Source organism: Pelmatolapia mariae, linkage group LG3_W (assembly GCF_036321145.2).
Source record: "Pelmatolapia mariae isolate MD_Pm_ZW linkage group LG3_W, Pm_UMD_F_2, whole genome shotgun sequence".
Taxonomy (NCBI): Eukaryota; Metazoa; Chordata; class Actinopteri; order Cichliformes; family Cichlidae; genus Pelmatolapia; species Pelmatolapia mariae.
The window spans coordinates 77,709,618-77,732,307 of record NC_086229.1 but is presented as its reverse complement, the minus strand read 5'-3'; the positions used below and the strand labels follow the sequence as shown (position 1 = coordinate 77,732,307).

Below are 22,690 nucleotides of genomic sequence, written 5' to 3'. Positions count from 1 at the left end.
CGCTCAAGCAAAGCTGATGTATGAATTAAATATTTTTCAACCGTGGCACTTTAGTGCCAACAACTATATTCAGGAAGTGTAATCTCACTTACTGCATGTACAAGTGAGATTGTATTGCCACCCATGGCTACATCCCCAGTCATTTAGAAAGCATCTGAAGACACTTGCTATTTATCCAGGTGAGTTTAAAGAGTTATTCTGCAGCACAGCTATTGTCAGTTTGAGTCACGGCAGACACTTAGTCAAGCTGAGTTTTTTCCACTTGCAACAATCACACAGCAAAGGAAGTTAAAGGTGTTGCTCAAGGGCACACTGTCAGTAATTGTCAATGGAGAAGTAGATCCCGCTGCTATATAAACAAGCATTTGAAACAGATGATGAAACCTGACAGCATAAATTCTCAACATCCCAGCGGTGACACAGGTGGTTATATCACACATTTTATCCCATGTGACTCAACAGCACAGAGATGGGAACATCAAATGAGAACAGAAATTTAAGCCCAAATAGTAAAACTGTGTGATTAATACAGAGGATAAGAGCATGGCTGCTGACATTAGGATGGCATTGTGCACATAAACATCTGTTTTGTTTTGTCAAGACAGCCTGCTCCCAGGGGCTCCTGCTGCTTAGCGTCATCAAATCCATGTAGATTTGGAGTGTGCACGTGTGTGTGTGTGTGTGCATTACTATGCATGCGAGAACAAGTTTGTATGTACATCGCCTATGTGTTTGTTGTGTAGTTAGCACGTGACACACACACACACACACACAAACACACACACACACAAATACAATTTTCTTCTTAAGGGAAAAAGGCAGCAAGGAGAGGTTTTACCAAAGGGTCCAGACACACAGCCTCTCGTGGGATACGCACTGTAACTCCCATCCCCCCACCTCACGCCTCAAAATGCTCTCTTCATCATATTAGGTGTAGCAAAACAGAGAGAGGCAGCAAGTAAACAAAGTGGCTGTAGGGATGCTGCAGTTCACATTCGGGCTGTGGGTGTCTTCAAGTAAAAGACAGGAAGAAAAAAAGAGAATGCACAATCAGTTTGAGGTGCTTTGCTTTTCTCACGTGACATTAAATTTTGCAGAAAGGTGAATTTAAGTTCACATCGCATAAAATTAGCATGTGCAGCGTCATATTTCAAATAATCTCTGGTCTCGCAACCCATACATCAATCAGAAAACAACAAACTGATCAGTAATTGTCACAAAGCAGCGTCTTTTGATACTAAGATTTTTTTATACAGCGCTTCTAACCTAAATACATCAACAAAAAAGCTGCCTTGTTCTTAGCAATATATTTATATAAATTTGTAGATGTATGCATGCATAAGTGCCTGAATGATTAGATTTTTTCCCCTCAGAACTTTGGAATTTATTTAGTTATGCAAAAGCATCCATTATAAATGTATATGCAAGAAGCCATAAAAATAAGTTCCATCCTTGTCAAACATAAACTTTATACAGAACTCCAAGGGGTGTTCTAGTATTTCTTTAGGCCTTGGGTTTGAGGATGTTTTGCACCGTGAAGTGTCATCCCTCAGTTTTAAAGTGATGGTTGGTACTTTACAAAGTCATGTAGATTTTAAGTGTTTAAGGTTTTAAAACGGAGATGGCAGGACCGCACCTCTTGAGTGTAGACATAGGGAGTGCCGAGACAGAGAGACACCATTCAAAAATGGGTAGAATGGTTCACAGCGCATGTGTGTCCACATGTCTTTGGGTGGGCTATGTCACAGAATGAGGGCCAGTGTACGGACAAGGTGTGCAGCTCCAAAAATAGAAAATCAATTTGTGTCATACAAATGGATACATTCATTTATATATGGCTACTGCCACAAATAAATGAATATATGAGAAACTGCCTCATAAATAAACTTGTCTCCCTCCAGTATACTGAAGGTGCAGTGAAGCATTTTGTATAAAGATGACAAACTTGACCAACCACTGACCTCATGAGACACAGAAAGACAAAACAAGACAAAAAAAGAAAAGAAAAAACAAACTTATTGTCTCCTGAGGCCTTTTGCTGGTAGAAAGACTCAAGGTTTAAGACCAAGAAAGGCTTTGCATTAAGTATTTTGTGTTTTGCTTGCTAGAGTTGAGTTGCAAGGATCCGTGAAAAGGCGGAAGGAAGAGGCCACTCTCCCAGGACAATTGCCCCACGGATGTATATGCTTCTGCACTCGACCCTCATTCTGTGAATTGTATTAGTCTGCATGGGTAGCCAAATCCATTGATCTTGGCAGAAGCTGAAAGTAGCTAATTAATTAGTGCCGTCAGGGGGAAGGAGGAGGGGGTGAGCAGAGAGAATACTTAATGCAAAAATCTTCCACACAGCAAAGACCCATCCGAAAGTCACTCCCATACCAGTGGTGGAGATTTTAGGTTGAGGCCTGGCTCTGTACCTTATGTAAATATACCTATAATGAATAATTCATGAGCAAGTGTCAGGGACAGTGTTACTTTGGTATGCAAAAGAGATATGTAAATAGATAGCAGCAGGTTGGATCAGCAGTAGGTTTAAGAGATCACTGAGGGATCAATAGTTGAATGGATTGGAGTGAATTCATTTGCTAATGTATGTACACATGTTCATGTCAAACACTGCATATGTGAGTGGGAATTCAGTGCACCGGAGAAAAGAGAAAAGAAAGGCAGGAGTTGAAAATGCACAGACTGGTATGAATCTATTTCTGATATGTTTCTAACAAAACCTAAAGGCCGGCATCTTTGTAGTTATAAAAGTTCTTTCTTTATTAATGAGCTAAGTCACTTAAAAATAAATGATGCACAGAAACACTAGGTTGGCTTTTCAGAATTAAAGTTCCGAAAAGACCACATGCACAGTTTTTCTTTTTAAGTACTGTCTTCTTTGCTGCTGCTGGTCCTTTTATGGATCACCACAGCAGATCATCTTGCTCTATCTCATCCTATCTCTTCCATTCTCCTCTGTCGCATTAACCCTCTGTGGTCTTCCTCTTTTCCTAACTGTCCTCCATCCGTCCTCCCCTCGCTCTCTCATTTTCTACATTCATCAGATCCTGACAGTACTCCTATCTTCTCAATGCTCTCTTCACTCTCCTGTTAGCAAATTTCCATCTATATCCTTAATCACTCAAACCATCCCTTTGAGCTCGATCTCTCCTCCTAGTCAGTACTTTTCCTCTGTGGGTAATGAAAACACCTGTACCTCAAATATATTTGGGTTTATGCAGAAATGTATTTGTGGACATCTTTATACCTGTTCAAGTTCATATCTGTACATCCGTGTGATTCATTATTACTAACTTTAGTTCATACCTAGCACATTATGAAATCTGGCAGAACAGATCCTTTCCCTCAGAAAGATTGAAGGAGACGAAAAGGTTGCACATTTTCAGCTGCTATTTGAACTAAAACTCAATACCAGCCAAAGTGTTATGATTCCCCTTTATGCTGATGATGCAGTGATGTGCTGATTCTACTCCTAATGCTATTTGTCAGCTAGACTTAGGATTTAATACAGCATCGCACATACACGTGCCATGTTTACATGCACTGAGCACCATCTATCCTGCATATTCATTACAAACCTTACTGGCCTGAACTAATTTGATGGTCTATTTTGTTGTCCATTATTCTCTTTCAGTGAAAGGCTTTTATTTACAGTGTTATTCTTGGTCTGCTTCTGTTTTACTCAGAGAACTAAGTAGAATGAGGCAAACTGTTGACAAAAAAAATCATTCAGATCACTGAAAGAAGTGTGGGAAGTTACTGTCTTTACTCTCAAGACTTATTTCCTCCATCTGTCCCTGAAGCCCCAACTGAAGAGGAAAAACAGGCATTTAAATACATTGCTTCCTCCACTTGGAACCAGGTGGAAAGTCAACTCAATGTAATCGATATGTGTATGTGAAAATAAGCGCGTATATTGTCCTGCAGCCACTCCCGGTTCAGGTGCTGCTTGGACACTTTTTCAAAAGTACCTCCTGATTGCATAAATAAATTACAGCTCCAAAATATTCCATCAGTCACCAGTCAGCAACACCCTGACAAACTCTGGTCACTAGGAAAGTTGCTGGCTGTTGCTAGATGAAACTGCTCACAGATACGGTTCGTTAATTAATCACTTGCTAAAATGTGCATCTTCCACTCAATTAGACAGTTGCTGCAGGAGTTGCTGAAATTAGTGGCAAAGATATGTACAGTGCGGCACAAATTTTCCCTAGCAACCAGTGGTTGCCAGGAGGTTGCCAACCACTTTTCTATGCCTGTGTCACTGGATCCTATTCAAATTGACAACTCTACAACAGTTACTATAGTAAATGGCTCTAATGGGGAGAGTGATTCATGTTTCTTTTACTGGAAGGTTATTTGGTGTATTGTTGATGTTCACACACAGCTAACTAATAATAATAACAATAAAAGGCATACAGTGTGGTTTATGACTTTTACAAACAGCTCTCTTTCTATGCTTCTCATTTTGACAATCCTTTTACCTACCCAGTCATTTCTTTTAGTTTAACAGTAATGAGAAGTGCAGCAGAGTGACAGAGCTAGCAGGGCACAGTGGGATGGAAATGGCTTGGTGTCTATCAAAGTGTCAAAATGGAATATAGCTGTGCTGCACTCTGGCCTCGAGCCACAGGGTGAGTCAGGCATTCACACTCACACGCAGACAGACATACACACACCTACACTCATACTGTAAGGTCAATACAATCACTCCTGAGTCAACCGCTATATTCGTGATTTGGCCTCAAAGGGTGACTAAGAGAGACAAAGGAGTTAAACACACAGACAGACAGACAGACAGATAGACAGCAGAAACACTTAAGACTGGGTTCATTCTTGAGCTAGAGGGCTCTTTAAGCACATAAGCAGGGCACTCTCACATGTGTGCGCTCTGTCCCTGCACACACAGCTGCTCCATTATACATTTGTCCACATGGGAAATAATGAGATCACTAAGATCATTCTCTTAGAAAAAGAAATCCATTGCATTTTCATGGCTGGTGCGATGTGCATGCTAACAGCATGAGACAAGAAGCAAATCCAGCTCTCCATCCACACGCCTCTCTCTCTCTCTTTTCCTCTTCCTTTTTCTTTCTCACTCATTCCTTCCCTCTGGCTTCTGTTAATGCAAAAACTAGAGCATGTGAAGGAAATACACAAGAAGCCTGCAGACAGGGAATTGGGGAAAAAATAAAAGGAAGAAGAAGGGAAATCAAAACAAAAAGTTAAAGAACAAGAACAGCTGTGGATTTCATGTCACCGGTTTGACGGCAGGTTCAAGTGTATCTTCCGGGGCACTTTGCTTTTTTGTTCAGCAGAGGCTAACTGTGGTGGCAGAAGTGAAGTGTTTTAATTTGAGAGTCTGCAACACTGTGTGCAATGGCAATGCGTGAAAATTCTAGACAAGAAGCATGTGATATGATTCCTGCTGCCAAAGTATAAGCAGTATGCGTTGTCATCAAGGCTAATTTTGCATAATATCGCCCCATGATTCATGTGTCAAAGATGATCCACGTCACAAAGTCTGCCATAAATGAACATTTCTACATAGTGGCCTTTCCCCAGAGTGTGAGTATTGTTTGTTTGCATTATTAATGCTCTTTGACTAAAGGTCGAACTCATGTTCTGGTTTTTCATCCAAACGAAAGCAGTGCTGTGAAAAAGTATTTGCAACCTTCCTGATTTCTTAAGTTTTTTTGGGCAGGGGGTTGCATATTGGTTACACTCACATGTTTCAGATTGTGAAACAAATGTAAATATTAGAAAAAGATAACCTGAGTAAATATGAAAAGCTGTTTTATTATTATTATTATTATTTCATTTATTAAGGGGGGGAAAGCTATCCAAACCACAGATGTGATTTTTGTTTCTGTTATTGTTGAATATTGTTGAAGCTCACCTGAGGCAAGAGAGCCCTGCAGTTCCTTAGATGTTGTTTGCTGCTTGAGGTTCACTGGAGTCCCAAAGCCTTAGAAATGGCTTTGTAACCCTTTCCAGACTGATAGATATCAGTGACTTGTTTCTCAGCAGTTCCATTAGATGGTGGCATGATGTGCTGCTTTTAAAGATCCTCTAGTCTACTTTACTTGGTCAGACAGGTTCTATTCAACAGGTCTGCCAAACAGGCCTGTGTGTGGCTGGTAAACTTGACTTCAGAATATATACGTATATATGTAAATATATCTATCTATCTATCTATCTATCTATCTATCTATCTATCTATCTATCTATCTATCTATCTATCTATCTATATATATATATATATATATATATTAAAAAGCAGTTGTTTCAAAATCTCACCAACTTCTTAGTAACTTTGGCTGCAATAAAAAACCAACAAAAAAATAAAACGTGTTCATCATATGTCAAGGCCTAATTTTTAGAGCATAAAGTCTGGATGGAGGGGTTCGGGTATTGGATACTCAATCAACTAGTCGCCTTTTTTTCTCAATCTTTTTCCCCCATCTATACTTCCATCTATTTGCCATTTCTCTGCCTTCTCCAGCTCTGTCTCCCCGCTCACTTTCTGTTATGTAAGTAGTTCTCATTAATCACTGGGCAGCTCCAACTACTAAGACCTGTATGGATTTTTGTCAAATTGCTTCTGCCACATAAATCTAGCACATATAAATTTGTGTGCATTCAACTAACAACTGATGTGTGATTAATGAGTGTGAGTGCATTTGCCTGTTCCACTGCAGATTTTTATTTTTTATTTTTGGCCTCACAACGCGTTGCATCAATACCTCATATCTGTAGAGGGACTTCACGTGAATGGCTTTCATGGCTGCAGGTCACTGTGCGGAATGTGTGACAGCAAAGGTCACAGGGAGTTGTCTCGCGGATGATAACTGGAGACCTCCACACACTGGTATTATATCAGTCATACTTCCTCCCTGTCAGTCTACTTACTGTTTTTTTTTTTCAATGCTCTGATATCCAGAGCTTCTGTTACCAGGTAACATTTTTCAAGAGCATCGTATATCAGTATCACACATAAACTGCAGGTATTATAGTTTATTGGGGATAGCAGTGGGCATACAAAACCCAGGATATGGACATTTGAGTCCAAGATTTAAAACACCACTTCTATTAGTGGTTAGGTTAAGATATTATTTCACAGAAAATGCAATCTTTGCAGCATCTGTTTTTCTCCAAGTTTGCTGTTAATGTTTGAGGTAAAAGTGTTAAAGGAGTTTCCAAGATGCTGATAAAAATCTAAATAAGGTCATCTCACTCTGCACCTCTACAGTGCTTCAAGTTCTGCTGTTTTGTTGACATTGCTCCCTGGAAGTCCAGATCCAAACACTTACATGGACTTAAAACTTCTGCAGTAAGCAAATACACTTCTGTGCCAAACTGAGCCAGAGATCATGTTAAGGATTACTCACAGTGCCCAGATCTAAATACAGTGCATCAGGACTCACAGGAATGTGCACCTTGAAATCAAATGTCAACATGCACTGTAGTTCAGCTACAGCTAAAGCCCTGAGGCACCTGAAAAAGGATCTTTCACGGAAGTGAATTGTGGCTTTACGTATTGTGGCACACATACACACACACGGTCTCACACTGCAGGCTTACTTGTGGTTCCTACAATATTTAAAAGTAGAATGGGAGGCAGAGCCTTCAGCTTTCAGGTCCCTCTTCTGTGGAACCAGCTCCCAGTTTGGATTCGGAAGACAGACACTCTCTCTGGTTTTAAGATTAAGCTTAAAACTTACATTTTTGATAATGCTTATAGTTACATCTGGATCAGGTGACCCTGAATCCTTCCTTGGTTACACTGCAATTGGCCAAGGATGCTAGAAACTTCCCATGATGCAATGAATGTTTCTTCTTCTCTCACCTCTTCTCAATCACTATGTGTTTATGCAACACTCTGGATTTAATCATTAGTTATTATTAATCTCTGGCTCTCTTCCACAGTGTGTGTTTTGTCATGTCTGCCTCCCATCACCTCCAACTAGTCAGTTCTGATGGCCTCCCATCCCTGAGCATGGTTTTGCTAGAGGTTTCTTCCTGCTAAAGGAGTGTGTTTTCATCCCACTGTCACCAAGTGCTTGCTCAAATGGTGTCGTCTGACTGTTGGGATTGTTTTATGTATTATTGCAGGGTCTTTACCTTCAATATAAAGTGCCCAGAGGCAAATGTTGTGATGCGCTATATAAATAAAATTAAATTGAATTATGGCTTGAACAACATTTGAGGCAATAAAAATAAGCCTACCACATTCCACTTTATAGAAATGTATGTGATTGGCCCCAAATTAACTTATATTAATAAATTTCTTTCAGAAAACATTGACTTCAAGCAGATTAAGTGTGCTCACAGGCTGAAGCACTTACCGCGTGTGTGTCCATCTCTGCTGTGAAAGCAACAAAATTAACTGTAATGACATCATCCTCAGGGACATGATCGCTAGCAAAATAAACAGCAATAGAATTTATGTGATCACAATTAAATCAAAGTTATTGCAGGAGTTTCCTTATGAACTTGTTTATTGTTCCATCCACAACACATAAAAAAAGTTTGCCCTCAATCCCTCTGTGCATTCATAAAATAAATATGAAACAGAAATCATTTTAACAAAGCCCTAACTGCTATTCCTTAGATGCCATTTCCCGTGGTTGCCCTGGAAAAATAAAATTTAAAGACAATAAAAAAGTCATAAATTGTGGATATCAAATAGCTTCCTCAAAGGTTTATGGTTGAATTCCCCTCGCTGATGTGATTTTTAAGTCGTTATTTCGCACCAGCGAGCATAAATGGGATTGAAATTTATATTAAAATGGCATACCTCATGTTTGATGTTGGAGAAGTGATCAATGATTTCATTAATTAGCTTTACATATTTGAGTGTGGGGAATAGTGTCTTTTACTATATATTCTCTCTATCTTTCTTTTGCTCTGCAGTATGCTAAGGACGTACCCTTTCTTATCCTCCGGTGCCTGTAGTTTTATCTGCCTGCTGGTTCCACACTATCTGTCCTCATAGGCTGGTTGAACACGACACCGCTGCAGTGTGGACCTTCAATTCAGGCAAATGCCCGATTACTATCGAGGCCTCACCTGCAGCTTGGTGAGGCCTTGTGCTCGCCCAGTGAAGCCTGACGGAGGTCACTGTATTTCCAGACTTATTGGCAAATTTGTATGCATATGGATGTTTTGTTGTTGCAACGGAAAAATAATCAGATGCTTGTGAAGCTATTGCACTGCTCTGCTTTGTAATATAATCACAAAGACAGCCTATACTGTACATCCCAATTAGAAAGACTGTAGATTTTTGTTTTGAAGTAAGTAAATATTAATGTGCTTTTGTTATCTGAGCAATATTTTCAATCTTGTGTTTTGGCCTTGTCCTTGGCCCAGGGTAAAGACCCTGCAATAATAAATAGAATAAGTAGTACAGAACTTTGGTCACTGAAGTTCAAATCCATGTGTCTTTGTACAACTTTACAGAAATAAAAATATTAAATACAGTCATCATGGGCATGAAAGTCATGGTATTTTTGATTTCTTGGTACTGTCCTATATCCAGGATAGAATGATTAGACTGCAAACATCTTAATAAAACAAATGCAAAAGTTGGATTTTATTTTGGATTTTCTCTAATCTACACAGATTCCTGGCTTTTAAGCTTAGTCCACAGGATCATCAGCTCAAACAACATAAGTACATGTTTTTTTATGTGTCAACACTTTGCCAAGGTCTGGAAGAAGACTGAAATGGTCACCCTTAGATGAGAAGAAGTTAGTTAGCATATTCAGGAATCCCAGGATCCAAGAAGGCTCAAGGCTTGCCATGAACTGTAAACTGCTGGAACACCAGTATCATTGTATACAGTGAAACCAGTTTTAATCGATTCTGGAGGCAGGTTTTATGGTTAGATGAGACCAAGATTGAGCTATTTGGCCACAATTACAAAAGTTATCTTCAGAAGAGTAAAGTTGGGGCTTTCAAACCTAAGAACACTGTACCAACAGCAAAGCCTGGTGGTGGTAGCGTCATGATCTGGGGTTGTTTTGCTGCCTCTGATCCTGGTACATTGCACTAAGTGGATAGAATAATAAAATAGGTTTACCTCCAATTTCTTGAATTTTACCTGAAATCAACAACTACCCGGCTGTGTCCAAAAATTTGGACACAACAGGACAGTGATCCATACATCCAAACTGGTTTTGGAATGGATATATCAGACTAACATTAAGCTTCTGGAATGGCCATGAAAATTTATGAACTATGCTTAAAAGCCGGCTTTGTGCCTGGAAACCAATAAACTTAACTGAACTCTACCAATTCTGCCAAGAAGAGTAGTTAAATATCAAGCCAGAATTATGCCAGAATCTTGTTGATGGGCACCAAAAGTGTTGAGTGGCCCATGTACAACTTCCTAATGGATATTTAACCAAGTATTAGGGGGCCTGTACGTATACTTTTGACCCTGTTTGGATTAAGCAGAATAAAATGTCAATAAAAATGGAAGTTGTACAATATACACCCTGGAAAAGAATAGTTTAAACAAATCTTTAAAGGCCCCAAATTACTGTAGTATAATGCTTAACATAATGTTTTGACACACTTCTATATTCTGTCCCTGCTTTGTAGGGATCTGTCTACATGTCGTCCATCTTTTCCATCATCTCTGCCATGTCATTTTTGAAATTTGTAAAATGAGCATAGCAAGTAAACAAACACTTGAAATTCACTTACCCCTTTAATATGCTTTGACAATGGAATGCAAGTACTAATTTCTGATTCAAACAGTGAATGGAGGTAAATGGTAAACGGGCTGGTTCTTATGTAGTCCTTTTCTATTCCAGCTGAGCACTCAAAGCCTATTATATAACTTGCCTCATTCACCCATTCATACAAGCATTTTTTCTAAGCTTTTCTACATAAGTGCTTTCTGTCTAACATTCAAACTTAGATGAATGTATCAGAGAGCAACTTGGGTGGGGTTGGTATCTTAACCAAGGATATTTGGCAAGCAGACTGGAGCAGACAGGGATCAAACCACCACCCTTAAGATTAGTATGTGCCCTCCTGAGTCACACCCAACCCAAATAATGGTCAGGTTAGGACAGATCTTTTTATGTCAGAATTTGGCTGCTGCTCTGTATTGGTCCATCATGGTGTTTGCACCATTAGTTTCAAAGCTTTGCAAATCAAGACTTTTATAGAACGATTTCAAAGGTAGCAGCTCTAGCGCATGACTTCAGCACTAAAAGTACTAAAAGTTGCGAATCTCAGTTTCTTGTGGATTTCTGATGTAAATTAAGTATCCATTTGGCACTGACACCCAGTAGTAATATTTCCAAGATTTTCATGTTCAAACTACCTATTGGTATCTGTTGGTGTACTGAAAAGCCATGCATGGATCAAGGTAGAAGTAAAATAGGACCCGAGGCATCTCTACTATAGATAGATAGATAGATAGATAGATAGATAGATAGATAGATATGCAAATGTAACACCAACAATGAGATAATCTGTTTCACATTTGACAGTATTGCTGCTGTCTCCTGCCATCCAGTGATGTCAGGCATTTTTGCACAATGTCTCTTGTTCTTATTTATAGTATTCATAATATTCAGTCACTGTTTTATTCATTAAAAATAAATCTCAAAACAATTCATTGGTATGCATTGCCTAAACATTAATTACATTCAGATTCATTCTAATTTGTCTTAATTTCCCCCTGTCTCAACAGAAAAATTAATACTACCCGCTGTTCATCCCATGCAAGGCAATTCAAATTTTTATTTTTTGTCAGAGAGAACAAGAAAATGAGTGAGACAATTTGCATATCAACATGACTGAATCCTAGTATTTCTTAGAAGTGGCATCTTTTGAAGACAAACATGGAGAAAAAGATAATTGTCGCACATAAACAAAACTCCTCGGCTTTGTGGAAGAACTATGTTTTTCTCCTGTCCAATATTTTCAGGAATGATACGACACAACTCTACAGTCATGTTTTCACTGTATGTTCTCTTATGTGGGGGGGGGGACGTTCTCCACATTATTGAACACTGCATTGTAGTTTTATATGAAGATGCCATTAGCAGTTTGAGTGTGTAGGAGAGGCTGCAGCAGGCTGTTAATCAGAGCGTAGGGAAAGGATTAGAATGGATCTCTAATTACCTAGACTGTAATCGCCTCATATATCAACCCAGACACAAAGGCAAGATTGGAAACCTATACTAAAATATATATGAATATACTACTATCCATAGTGATGACTAGTTCATGTTAATGAGATAAAGTTATGTAATTGGATTATAAAATATCAGTAACAGTAATCAGTTACAGCTACCGAGAAAAATTAAAATGTGAAACATTACAATAAAAATATATATACACTTATGTAAAATGAAACATTCATTGAATTGCTTTGAAACTGTTTGCATTGCACTTTGATTGCAGATTCTATTGTTAGACAAGGACAAAAATGTTTTTCATGGCTGGAAATTCAGCAATATTTTACCTGTGAAAAATGAAAAGGGACCTGACATTATTGTGCAGAAAAAATATCAATGTGAAAATACTCAATTTCAAAGATGTGAAAAGATGTTAATTTTATCCTATTCAGTCACGTGAACTTTTAAAAGTTCTTTATAAAGCAAAGTATAATTAATTACGAATTGATCAAACATAAAAAGTGTAATTATAATAAGAAGAGTTGCAAAGCTTATTATATTTCCTTTTTCTTAATCGCATTTTTAATACCATATGGAAAAGAATAACAGACAAAGCTTCCAAACTGAATTCGACAAATTAATGTTATTCTTCTTTGGAGGATGCAAATTTACAAGATCATGTTTAGAATATTTAATAGAGCAATCCTCAAAACTATTTTGTAATCCATTTAAAATGTTCTCATAAATTTAAGCTGCATGAATTTTGTTACAACTGGATCAAATGTGTAATGTAAGTGTTGCAAACAGAGTCAAACTAACAAAGAATCATTACCTTATTCTGCAATAAACTTGAGCTCTGTGGAGTTAGTCATGTTAATGTTTTGGATGTCGCGTCGACTAATTTCATTTTTCAGCCACAATAAATACATAAATAAACATTTTGTTTTAAAAAAGATAAGTTCTGATAAGTAATTTGCTTACCTCATGGTCAAAACTAAAAATGTAAGTTTAGAAAAGCAAAACAAAACTGTAAGATATTTAGTATAGACAGATTATTAGACACTGCCACTGTTACTGTGTATGTATGTGCAACAGTTTGCTAACACATTAGCAATAGCTACCTTTACAAGGTTACAATTCATCTAACATTGGACAAAAAATAGTAATTGTAGAATTAGCAGTAGTTATAGTGAAACTCTTTGAGCAATTAAATGATTAAAGTTTTTAATTTTTTTAAACATACACATTAACAAAAATGGAATTAAAAACTCTTCAAAGACAGGTGTTGTTTTACCATGTTATATTTTAATTTCTGCAGAGACAAAAATGGCAAGCAATTTATTTACACAAACCTGTACAAAAGCAAATTAAATTATGTAAAATATCTCATAAATAGAAGTGGACTTGCGTTCAATACACTTTGCCATGTTCAGCTAAGCTGCGTGCATAGTGACTCATATTAAACGATGATAAATTTGTTCCTTGATTTCTATATCAACATCCAAGTCGCAGGACAAATAGTAATGGTTAATATTACAAATCTCATTACACATTGTGAATGCTATACGTATAGAACAGAGCACAGACTGAACACATACCTCAGGTAGCAACAAAGAGAATTTCAGCATAAATCCCACCTGCTATTGTCCAGAGTTTTGTACCACTACCCCAAATAAAAACAGTCTATCACCACCCAAAGATTATATGGTGTTGACTGCGCTTCTGCTTTCATTTCTGCTTCTTTTTCAGACACTTGCTCTACAGAGACTTTGTTTTCATTTTATCTGATCTCGAAATGCAAGGCATCACCTTGCAACACCATAGCAAACCCTGTACCGTGCTTAGTTGTAGGACAGGGTTTCATCATCTGCTGATATGCATACACTGTAAATCTATCTGTTCGAGTGTTGTGTTGCATGGCACATCCTGAGGTGTGTGTTCTGTCAGCCACTCTACCTTGCAGCTTTTTCCCTCCACACTTCCACTCCTAGTAAACCGTCACATTAGCATTTTTATCTCTAGGCTCCCTCAACTCTGAGCAGTCAAATGTCTCCAAGCATTTTTTTTAAAATTTCTTTTTCCTGCTCTCTATCCCGCTAAGCTTCTAAAATCAGTCCTAGAGCTTGTTTCATGCACAAAGAAGGTTACTTGACCTCGGATGTCACACACGTACATGAGTGGAACACGACAAAAAAATCCATTATATCGTTATTATTTCTACCAACAAGCAACTTTTGAATGTACCTGCACTCATTCGGTAATGCACTAAGCTAGGAATGGATATTTCAACAAGGTAATTGAACCCAAAGAGCAATAGCCGTTTGACTATTAGACCTACAGGCTCACTGACATTTGACTGGTCGTCCTTCAACAAGCCTTTGACATCATGGGATTTCATCTAAGATATGCAAATGTATTTCAGTCCTTAAATGCCACCCCATCTATTTTTGTGTTGCATGTCAACGTAATTGTTTATGCACCATTCCAAACCAACATTTAATCATACCGATTGGTATAAAAAGGCACAATTGCATATTTGCATTCACTCTAGTTTTTTTTTTTTGTATGTTTCTTTTTTTTCCCTTTTTTTTCTTTTTTTTCAGAAGCACTCTAAATATACAAAGTGGCACCAGATAAAGAAAAAACACATAGTATACTGATGATCATTTTCACGGCTTTTGACTGTTATTGTGAAACAATATCTGTGAGTTAAAAAAAATCAAGTAAAAGAGGAGTATTTTTTAAAAAAGCAATCAAAAGCTTAAGGTATAAAGTTGATGAAAAAGAAAACATATGAAAGATATGGGTTTTTGTTGTAGCACGAGTGAACACTATAATGAAAATTAAGCATGAAAAATGTATGGAGGGGGTAAAAAAAATCAACAGCATAGTCCAAATTGATGTACTAAGTTGTCCTACTTAACTCGTGTTTTTAGGTATAACAAAAGCAAAAACGATGAATTTCTGTGTTTACAGGGATAACATTTTTTTTGTACATTTTGTTTTACAGTTTTTTTTCTTCTTCCTTCTCAGTAAGTGAAGTAAGTTCCCATTAAACGTGCAGTAAAAAGTAAGTATTTATGTATAGAGTTGATAAGTATAGGAGCACTTTCTTTCAAACAACGAGTAGTACTTACAGACTATAGATTACCGGAAATGCAAGAAAAAGCATGTCCGGTCAAACCAAAGGGGTTTTGCTAACATACAAAAAGTTCCATTGCATCTTTTGCTTTATTACAGTCATGAGATTTTGCACCTCTGTAGCTGCAAAGAAAAAAAAAGTCACTGGAGACAGGGAGGCACAACATCTCAACATTGTTATGTGTCTGTTTAACTGGTCATAAAGCATCAGCTCTGTGGGTGTAATGGATGTTTTGTTGAGACATCACATTCTTATCATTCAAACTCAAACCTTCATTTTAAAAAAAAAGAATAGCTCTTTTTGCAGCAAAGTTCTCTCTGTTTTGTGTCTGCGTGTTATAAAAAAAAGAAAAAAAGGGAAAGCTTCGTATTACTTACGAAGCTTTTGGTTTTAACTGTGGCACCAAATTTTTCAGCCTGTAATCCAAAACCCTTCAGGAATCTGCTCATTCAGAAGTTGCGTTTTGATTGTTCTCCACTGAGCTGATTCTTACATTCATGCCCAAAGAGCCTTCGCCGTGTACTAAGGGAAGCGGCATGTACTACTGGTAGAACAGGTCTTAGACAGCCACTTGTGGGTTAATGTCACCTTGAAGGCTTGAGAAGAGGAGAAAGAGAAGTTGATGCTTGTTGGTCACATGTGCATTATGATATTTATTGCTCAGTCCTATCACACAACAACAACAACAACAAAAAAGAAAATAACAGTTTTTAGAAAAAGCTGTACTTGCAGCTGTTTTTAGGACCAACTAGGCCATGTGTATGCTTCCCCCCCTCCCCCCAGCCTATTATTGGTGTACATCTACAGTGGCCTATACAAACACACTATATACTGCATATCTGGCCCGTACACACATACAGTTTCCATTGAACCTTGACAATTTTAATCTCATGCCACACACTGTGCTTACCCAGGATTTTCAGTGAGTCAGTATAGCAGTGCCACTGGCCTCAGTTAAATGAATCTGCCTTTTCTGTATGTGTGTGTCTGCATGTGTGTGTTTGAGAAAAACAGGGTAAGTATCACAACTTGGTATAAATACTAGCATCCCACTAAGGTGATCCGAAATGTACAATTGTGGACACACATGCTGCTCTAGCCAATGCGGTTGTAGACGATGGCTGTAAGATCTTGCATTTATTAGGAAGGTTCGGGTCTCAATCTCGCCAATCAAAGACAAAGAACGAGAGACTGAGGAAAGGTAGCCAGACAAAAGGGAATGAGAGCGGTTAGCACTGTTGCTATGAGCTGATGTTTATGTACAATGAGTGACTCCTGTAGAGAGCGTGCACACTGGTAGTTTAGAGTCAGTCATTCAAAGTTTGTCAGTCTATCAGTAGGGTTGTAGTCAAACCATGGGGGTTACTGCAGCAAACTGCATTGGCTCCCATTTCCATCCACGAATTCCCACATCGGGAGAGGAACGAGTATTTAAAGCTTAGTCTTTCCCCTCCATATAAGATTCGAAAGCGGTTGACTTTTGGTCTGCAACGTTTATCACAAACAGTAAAGATGACAGAATCCGTGGTCCGTGTTACACCATGAGACCATGAATTTGTCCAGTATATTACTTCAGCCACAAAACATCATGTCCAGACACTGTTCTTTGAAATTTTTTAAAAAAAGGGCATATCCAGACACACTGTAAAGTCAAAATAGTCTACATGTACAGCTTTGTTTCTAGAAAAAACACAAACAGAAAAAAACCGACGTGGTCTCTTTTGTATAGCGTCAACTTCAGGGAATGGGGCCCTTAATGAGAACAGGGGTTAATGCATGCATGCACTGTATATGTAAAATGAGCTGATTACTGTACAGACTGACTGTCAGGCAGCAGACTGTGCCCTAAGAGCCCGACTCGCCAGTAGAACAACCTCAGAGAAAGTTGAATCAGTGCCCTCAGCAGTTCTTCCTCCTCCTCCTTTCGTCCAGTTAATGGCCAGAATTAGCACTTTAAAAAAACAGTGACTATGTTTATATATCCACAGGGATTTTTCATTAAGAAGCTGTCGCAAAAAAGTCTTTGGAGAAAGTTTAGTCCTGCCTTGCACAGAACAAGGGTGGCTAAAAGCTTCTAAAGCTGTAATGGTGGAGGGTAAGCAGCTATGCTTATTGTTGTGTTTGAATGCCACACGTTGTGACACATGAGGAGCTCTTCCAGCTCACAGATACACCTCCCGTCGCGTCAGAGTACCACAGGTTGTGGGCTTGTACTCCCCAGTAGGTGCAAGGGGGATCTCCTCGGTGGGGTGGCCCAGCACCTCCTCCCCGGCTCCTGGCGAGCCATAGGGAGGCGAGCCGAAGGCCTCATAGGAGGAGGAGGAGGAGGCCATCTTCTTGTTGAGCAGGTTGCGATTGCGGTCACCCATCATGTGAGCAGCGGTGGGGTCTCCGTTGGCCATGGCGGCCATGGCGAGGGTCTCTTGGCTGCCGGGCTGCTCGGCGCTGCTGCTGCCGCTGCCGTTGCCGCTCATGAAAGTGGAAAGCTTTGGTTGTTGGGGGGTGGTGGTTGACTTGGATGGCCGTCGCTCGGGCGACGTGCGCACAGGCATCCAGCAGGAGTCCGAGTGGCCATACTCGTCACATTCCCGGGTGCACTTGCCAGTCATGGCTACGTCAGGCAAGGGCCGGGAGTCTAGAAGAAGCAGAAGAGAAAACCGAAAGTAAGTGACGCTGCTTGTTTCGCTAAAGTGGGCTATTTAATGATAAAACTAACGATGGTAATGACACACTCTCCTACCACTAAGTGTTTGTTTGTGGTATGTGTTACATGATTGGGCTGTCATGAATTCCTTCATTCGATGCGTGAATCTGTAACTTTTCCCTAATGAGGTCATCAACGCATCTGAATGTTAATGAAGAAGGTAGAAAACAATAGAAACTGGTCACGATGGTTGCCAGGCACCCACTTCTACAGCTAATCTGAGTTCCAATTTTTCATCCCTAGTGAGTCCAATAAGGCTTTTACGGAGAGAGGTTGTTCTCGTTTTCATGCAGAACCCATACCACATGACAGAAAAAAGTAAAACCAAAAAAACAGACTCCACTGGTACGACAACAGCCCCAAACAAAAAAGAAAACTGTGGCGTGAATCAGAGTTGAAATAATGTCATGCTTCAAAACGCGCTTGTGCTGAGAGGGGAAGGCAGGAGAGGGGAAGGGAGGAGAGGGGACCAGCGATGAAGATAGAAGAGAAGAGGTCAGTTTACACTTTTGGTGTGTTTAAAGATACACAATTAAGCCTGCTCTGTGTGGGAGTGTGCTTGTGTGTGTCTCTAATAATCGTGCGGCTGAGGATTTTTGGGAGAAGAGAGCACCGACAAGAGCCTGTTTTCTTATTTTGGTGATTGGCAGACGGCAATCATGCTCTGATCTAAGTAGCTTAATAGCTTTGCGTGGCTCAAGCACTCTGATATCCTCTTAAATTCCGTAATAGGAGTCTTAACAAATTGCCTAGCAGGGCGCTGGCCTCAGATTAACCACGTCTACTGCATTATTGTAGAAAGCAAATTATGTGCTTACAGTGCTAAATCAGGACAACAGGTTGGACAGATACCCTTCTGTCAATAGCTACTGTCAGACTCTGTGAAATATATTAACCCAAATGCAAAGCAGAGCTAATGAATTGGTTCAATATGAGACCAAAACCGTAAGGAAGGAAGAAAAGGAGGATCCCGAATGCTTAGACGCTACACAGTGCCAAAGGTAACACAAGTGCCGGTGTTATAGAGATGCTGTGTTAATGTCTTTTTATTCATGACCTGATGGAAAGTATGGAAACCCAAAAATCAAGCAAAAGCGAAGGTGAGTGCAGACCAAGCCAAGCATGCCTTTGCCTTTAAGAAAAACAACAACAGAAATGAAAAATAAAAGAGTTTGGACCATGGCTTACTTTTAATGCTCTTTTTCTCCTGTAAAAGACAAAAAAAAATTGAAATCAATCGTTATGCCTTTATGTCACGCATTTTATATATATATATATATATATTATATGTACTGCAAGAGAAACCTTGAGCAGCCTTCAAACTGTAACTAAAAGACACGCTGACAGCGGCACAAAAAAAGTTTTATGCAGAGCAGACACATGACTGAGGACAGAATGCAGCCGAGACAAGGACAGCAAAGAAAGGGGAGACAGATAACACAGAAATGGGGGTCTTCTAAAGTCCTGCTGATTTGGTTTTCAGCTCATCAAACAAATCACTTGTTCCACTATGAAATTTGCCTCACAGCAAAGCATCTGATAGGACTTCAAGAGTGCCATTCCTACGCTCTCGGAAGCTTATCTTTGTTAAAAATCTGTTTGCGGTCTGTTTTCATGTCGGCGTCAACTGTGTAATGCTAGTCAATATATAGACAAAGCCTCAGGGGCATAAGCGCCGCTCGGCAACAAGAAACTCAAATAACCAAATAAAACAAATCTTTGTTTTTTTTCCATGTCTGAGGGCTCACAATACAAGTATTTGCGCCTAATGACTTGTAAACAGCTAAAGAAATTAGAAGAATGGCGTGGAAAATAAAGTGAAATAGATGCGAGCGCAATCACAGTTAACATGGCGGCTGATGTGCGATGTAAATGATAACCTTTGCTTCAGATCGGCACCGTGTTTTCTTCCTTCCTTCCTTTTCCCTGCCTCACAGCTATCAAGGAGACAAGCGGACAACAAGTACTGATTGTCTCGCTCATTTACACATAGGATTGAGCCATTAAGCTACCCACAATGCACAGCAGCTCTCTCTGGGCCCGTTTCGTGGCCCTGCTCCTGAATGCTCATCCAACTGGATTCTCACCTCACTCACATTCAGGCAAACTACTCCACAAAAAAAACAAAAACAGCAGGGCAGGGAAGACCACTCGCTACCTCCAGCTCTCGTGGGTAAGCAGTCAACCTTCGGCAGCACCGTCTCTGCCGCCCTGCGCAGTGAGATGCTGAGGTAGTTAGCCAGCGCTCAGTGTGTTGTGCACGCTGAAAGGAGGCTGATTCTCTAGCCGCGGTCCACTGACTCTGCAGGCTTGCTAAAAATGAAGACATTTCCGACTGAGCTAATGAATTGGGCTGCTATATCAAAGCAAAAATACTTTTTTTCCCTTCTTCTTCTCTCTTTCTCCCTTCATGAGCGTGAACTCCCCCAGAGGTTGGACCATCAATATGAAACCACTTAGTGCGCCGGAGCCGGGTTCAGCTGAGAGTAGTTCCTCCACCTGCTGGCTGAGGCAGTGCTAAATGAAATCTAGCATCACGTTGTTTGTTTATCTTAGCAAGAAGAGAAAGAAACATTATTCCTTCATTTTCCCACTTATGAGCCCACGCTGGGCCGCTCGATTCCTGCTCACTCGAAATCTTAAGGATGTAAATCTGAACAATGAAAGCTGAAAAATAAAATAGTGTAATTATTGCCAGTTTGTTTCAATGGAGAGGGCGCGCTGTGCTGCTTTCCATACACATGCACGGGGCCCTTTCAAGAGCCAATTCAGAAATGAGGTCGTATAGACTATCTCCAAAGGAAAAGCCCTTGAGCCCACACAGCAGAGTCGCTGACTTTTTGTTACAATATTCGCAAACATCCTGCGCACCCACGCTTGCTGACCACCATACGACACAATGCAAGTGGGTCAGATCTGGCGTGTTAAAAAAGCCTACTGTGACACTGAGAGCCAAACAAGGAGGCCTCTCCATCCTGGGTCACATCCCTAGGGCTCAGACCTTTTATTTTATTGTTGTTGTTTTTTTATATGGGGATCCAGAGCTAGAAAACAGTGGCACAGTGTGGATGCCCACTCTCTACATGGCTGGAAGACAAGAACTTTCAGCCGAGTGGAGGCTGGTCTGCTAATAATGGCCACGACTTAAGCCATTAGGCCTCTTTTACATTAGCTCAAAAGGAGGCTTCTGAAGGATGAAGGGAGGAGTGCCGATAATGACTCGGGGATTGACAAGAGCCAGAAGAGGAACAAAAGTCCCGAGATGCCTCTGTACAAGCGACGCTCTGAGATGTCAGCGCCCCATGCTGCGCGCACATTTTTAAGGGGTATAAAAAGAAGACCTCTTTCAGCTGTGCAAGAAAAAAGAAGCAGGCTGAAAGTGGGCCAGCGGCTGCACCAATCGTCGAGCTACGGCTTTTCTTAGTGGGCTTTAGTCAGCCACCCCTATCAGCTGACTAGCTTACACTTTGGGTATTTCAAAGAGCCTACGCTGCTTGGGTACAGTAGCGATTTGACGCGGTGTCTTTAGCGCTTGCTAAGATGTTGCAGTGGTAGTAAAAAAAAAAGAAAAAACGAGAAAAAAAACAGAGCGCCAGACTGTTAACGCTTCCGGGCATTTGCACACACTTTACAGATTAAAATTTGTTCTGTTTTGTTTGTGTCAGAGTAGTGTATTGCGTGTTTTCACTACAACGTGTCAGCGAGTTCATGTGATAGTCACTTTTTTTTCTGCAACACTTTCTGAGGCTTTCTCATTTCTGGCCAGCAAATTCAATCCAAAAAGCCAAAGCAAGGGATGGAGGAAAAATGAGGAAAAAAGAGGAAATAAAATAGAGATGACGCGCCTGCATGCATTTTTTTCTTCTTTTTCTCTTTGTATGTGTGTCTACTCTGTGTCTTTGACAGACATTGCACTTGGCTGGATAGCAGATAGGGGTCGGAGCGGAAAAAGGAGGCGAAGGGCATGAGGGAGAAGACGCAGACAGGGATGATGTAGAGAGCGAGGGACAGGCAGAAAGAGAATAAAGGAGAGTGATAGAGAGTGTGTGTTTGTGTGTGCTGAGTATAGCAGGGTCGGGGCATGGGAGAAGGAAAAACAGCAGACTGACTGGAGAAGACAGCATGGCTGCCTCTGGGCCGTCACAGGCCAAACACACTGCCAAAGAGAGCAGTTCAGAGGAGAAGAGAGTAGGGGAGACAAGGGGGAGATGAGGAAGAATTGAGGACATTAGCAAAGACAGGAAAGGGGGGAGATCGCAGGAGGATAAAGAAAGGCCAGAAGAATAAAACAGAATATGTGCTGTAGTGTAAATAGTTCCCAGTATGCCACTCCATGTCTGCTCTAGCAAGCGCACATTAACTCATCAATCCAAAGCCTTAATTTAGCCCGTTTCAAGCTTCAGATTATTCCTCTAAACAATGAGGTCCTGTGTGCAGCCAGATGCGAGGCGCCACTCACCTCTCTTCTAACTCAATCTAATGTGCTTCTGTCTCACTCTCCTTTATTAAGAAGGCAAAAAAAAGAAGGCTGTGACCTCCCAAATGCCATTTACGCCCGTCCACATGATTTCAATTTCTCGATTAAGACGAGAGATAAGAGAAAGATTTCAGGGCCTTGAAGAAGGTGTCTGTGTGTGAGAGCAGAGTCTAGCCTAGAAACGGACATGTGATTGCCCTGCAGCCCTGGTGAAAGGC

The 22,690-nt window shown here is 40.1% G+C and overlaps 1 protein-coding gene across 5 annotated transcripts in view; it reads right to left on the bottom strand.

The window, feature by feature from the left end:
* Window positions 1-13,447: 13,447 nt before the first annotated feature.
* The window catches only part of pcdh7b (protocadherin 7b), a 118,943-nt gene continuing 109,700 nt past the window's right edge, over window positions 13,448-22,690 (bottom strand). For 2 of the 5 annotated variants that reach the window (XM_063469936.1, XM_063469937.1), the window contains exon 3: window positions 13,448-17,926. In XM_063469936.1, the coding sequence (XP_063326006.1) occupies window positions 17,454-17,926 (473 nt within the window). In that variant the 3' untranslated portion in view covers window positions 13,448-17,453. Of the gene's footprint in view, window positions 17,927-19,183; window positions 19,203-22,690 lie in introns of all 5 variants that reach the window. The other 3 variants (XM_063469938.1, XM_063469939.1, XM_063469941.1) reach the window with 3 other exon arrangements.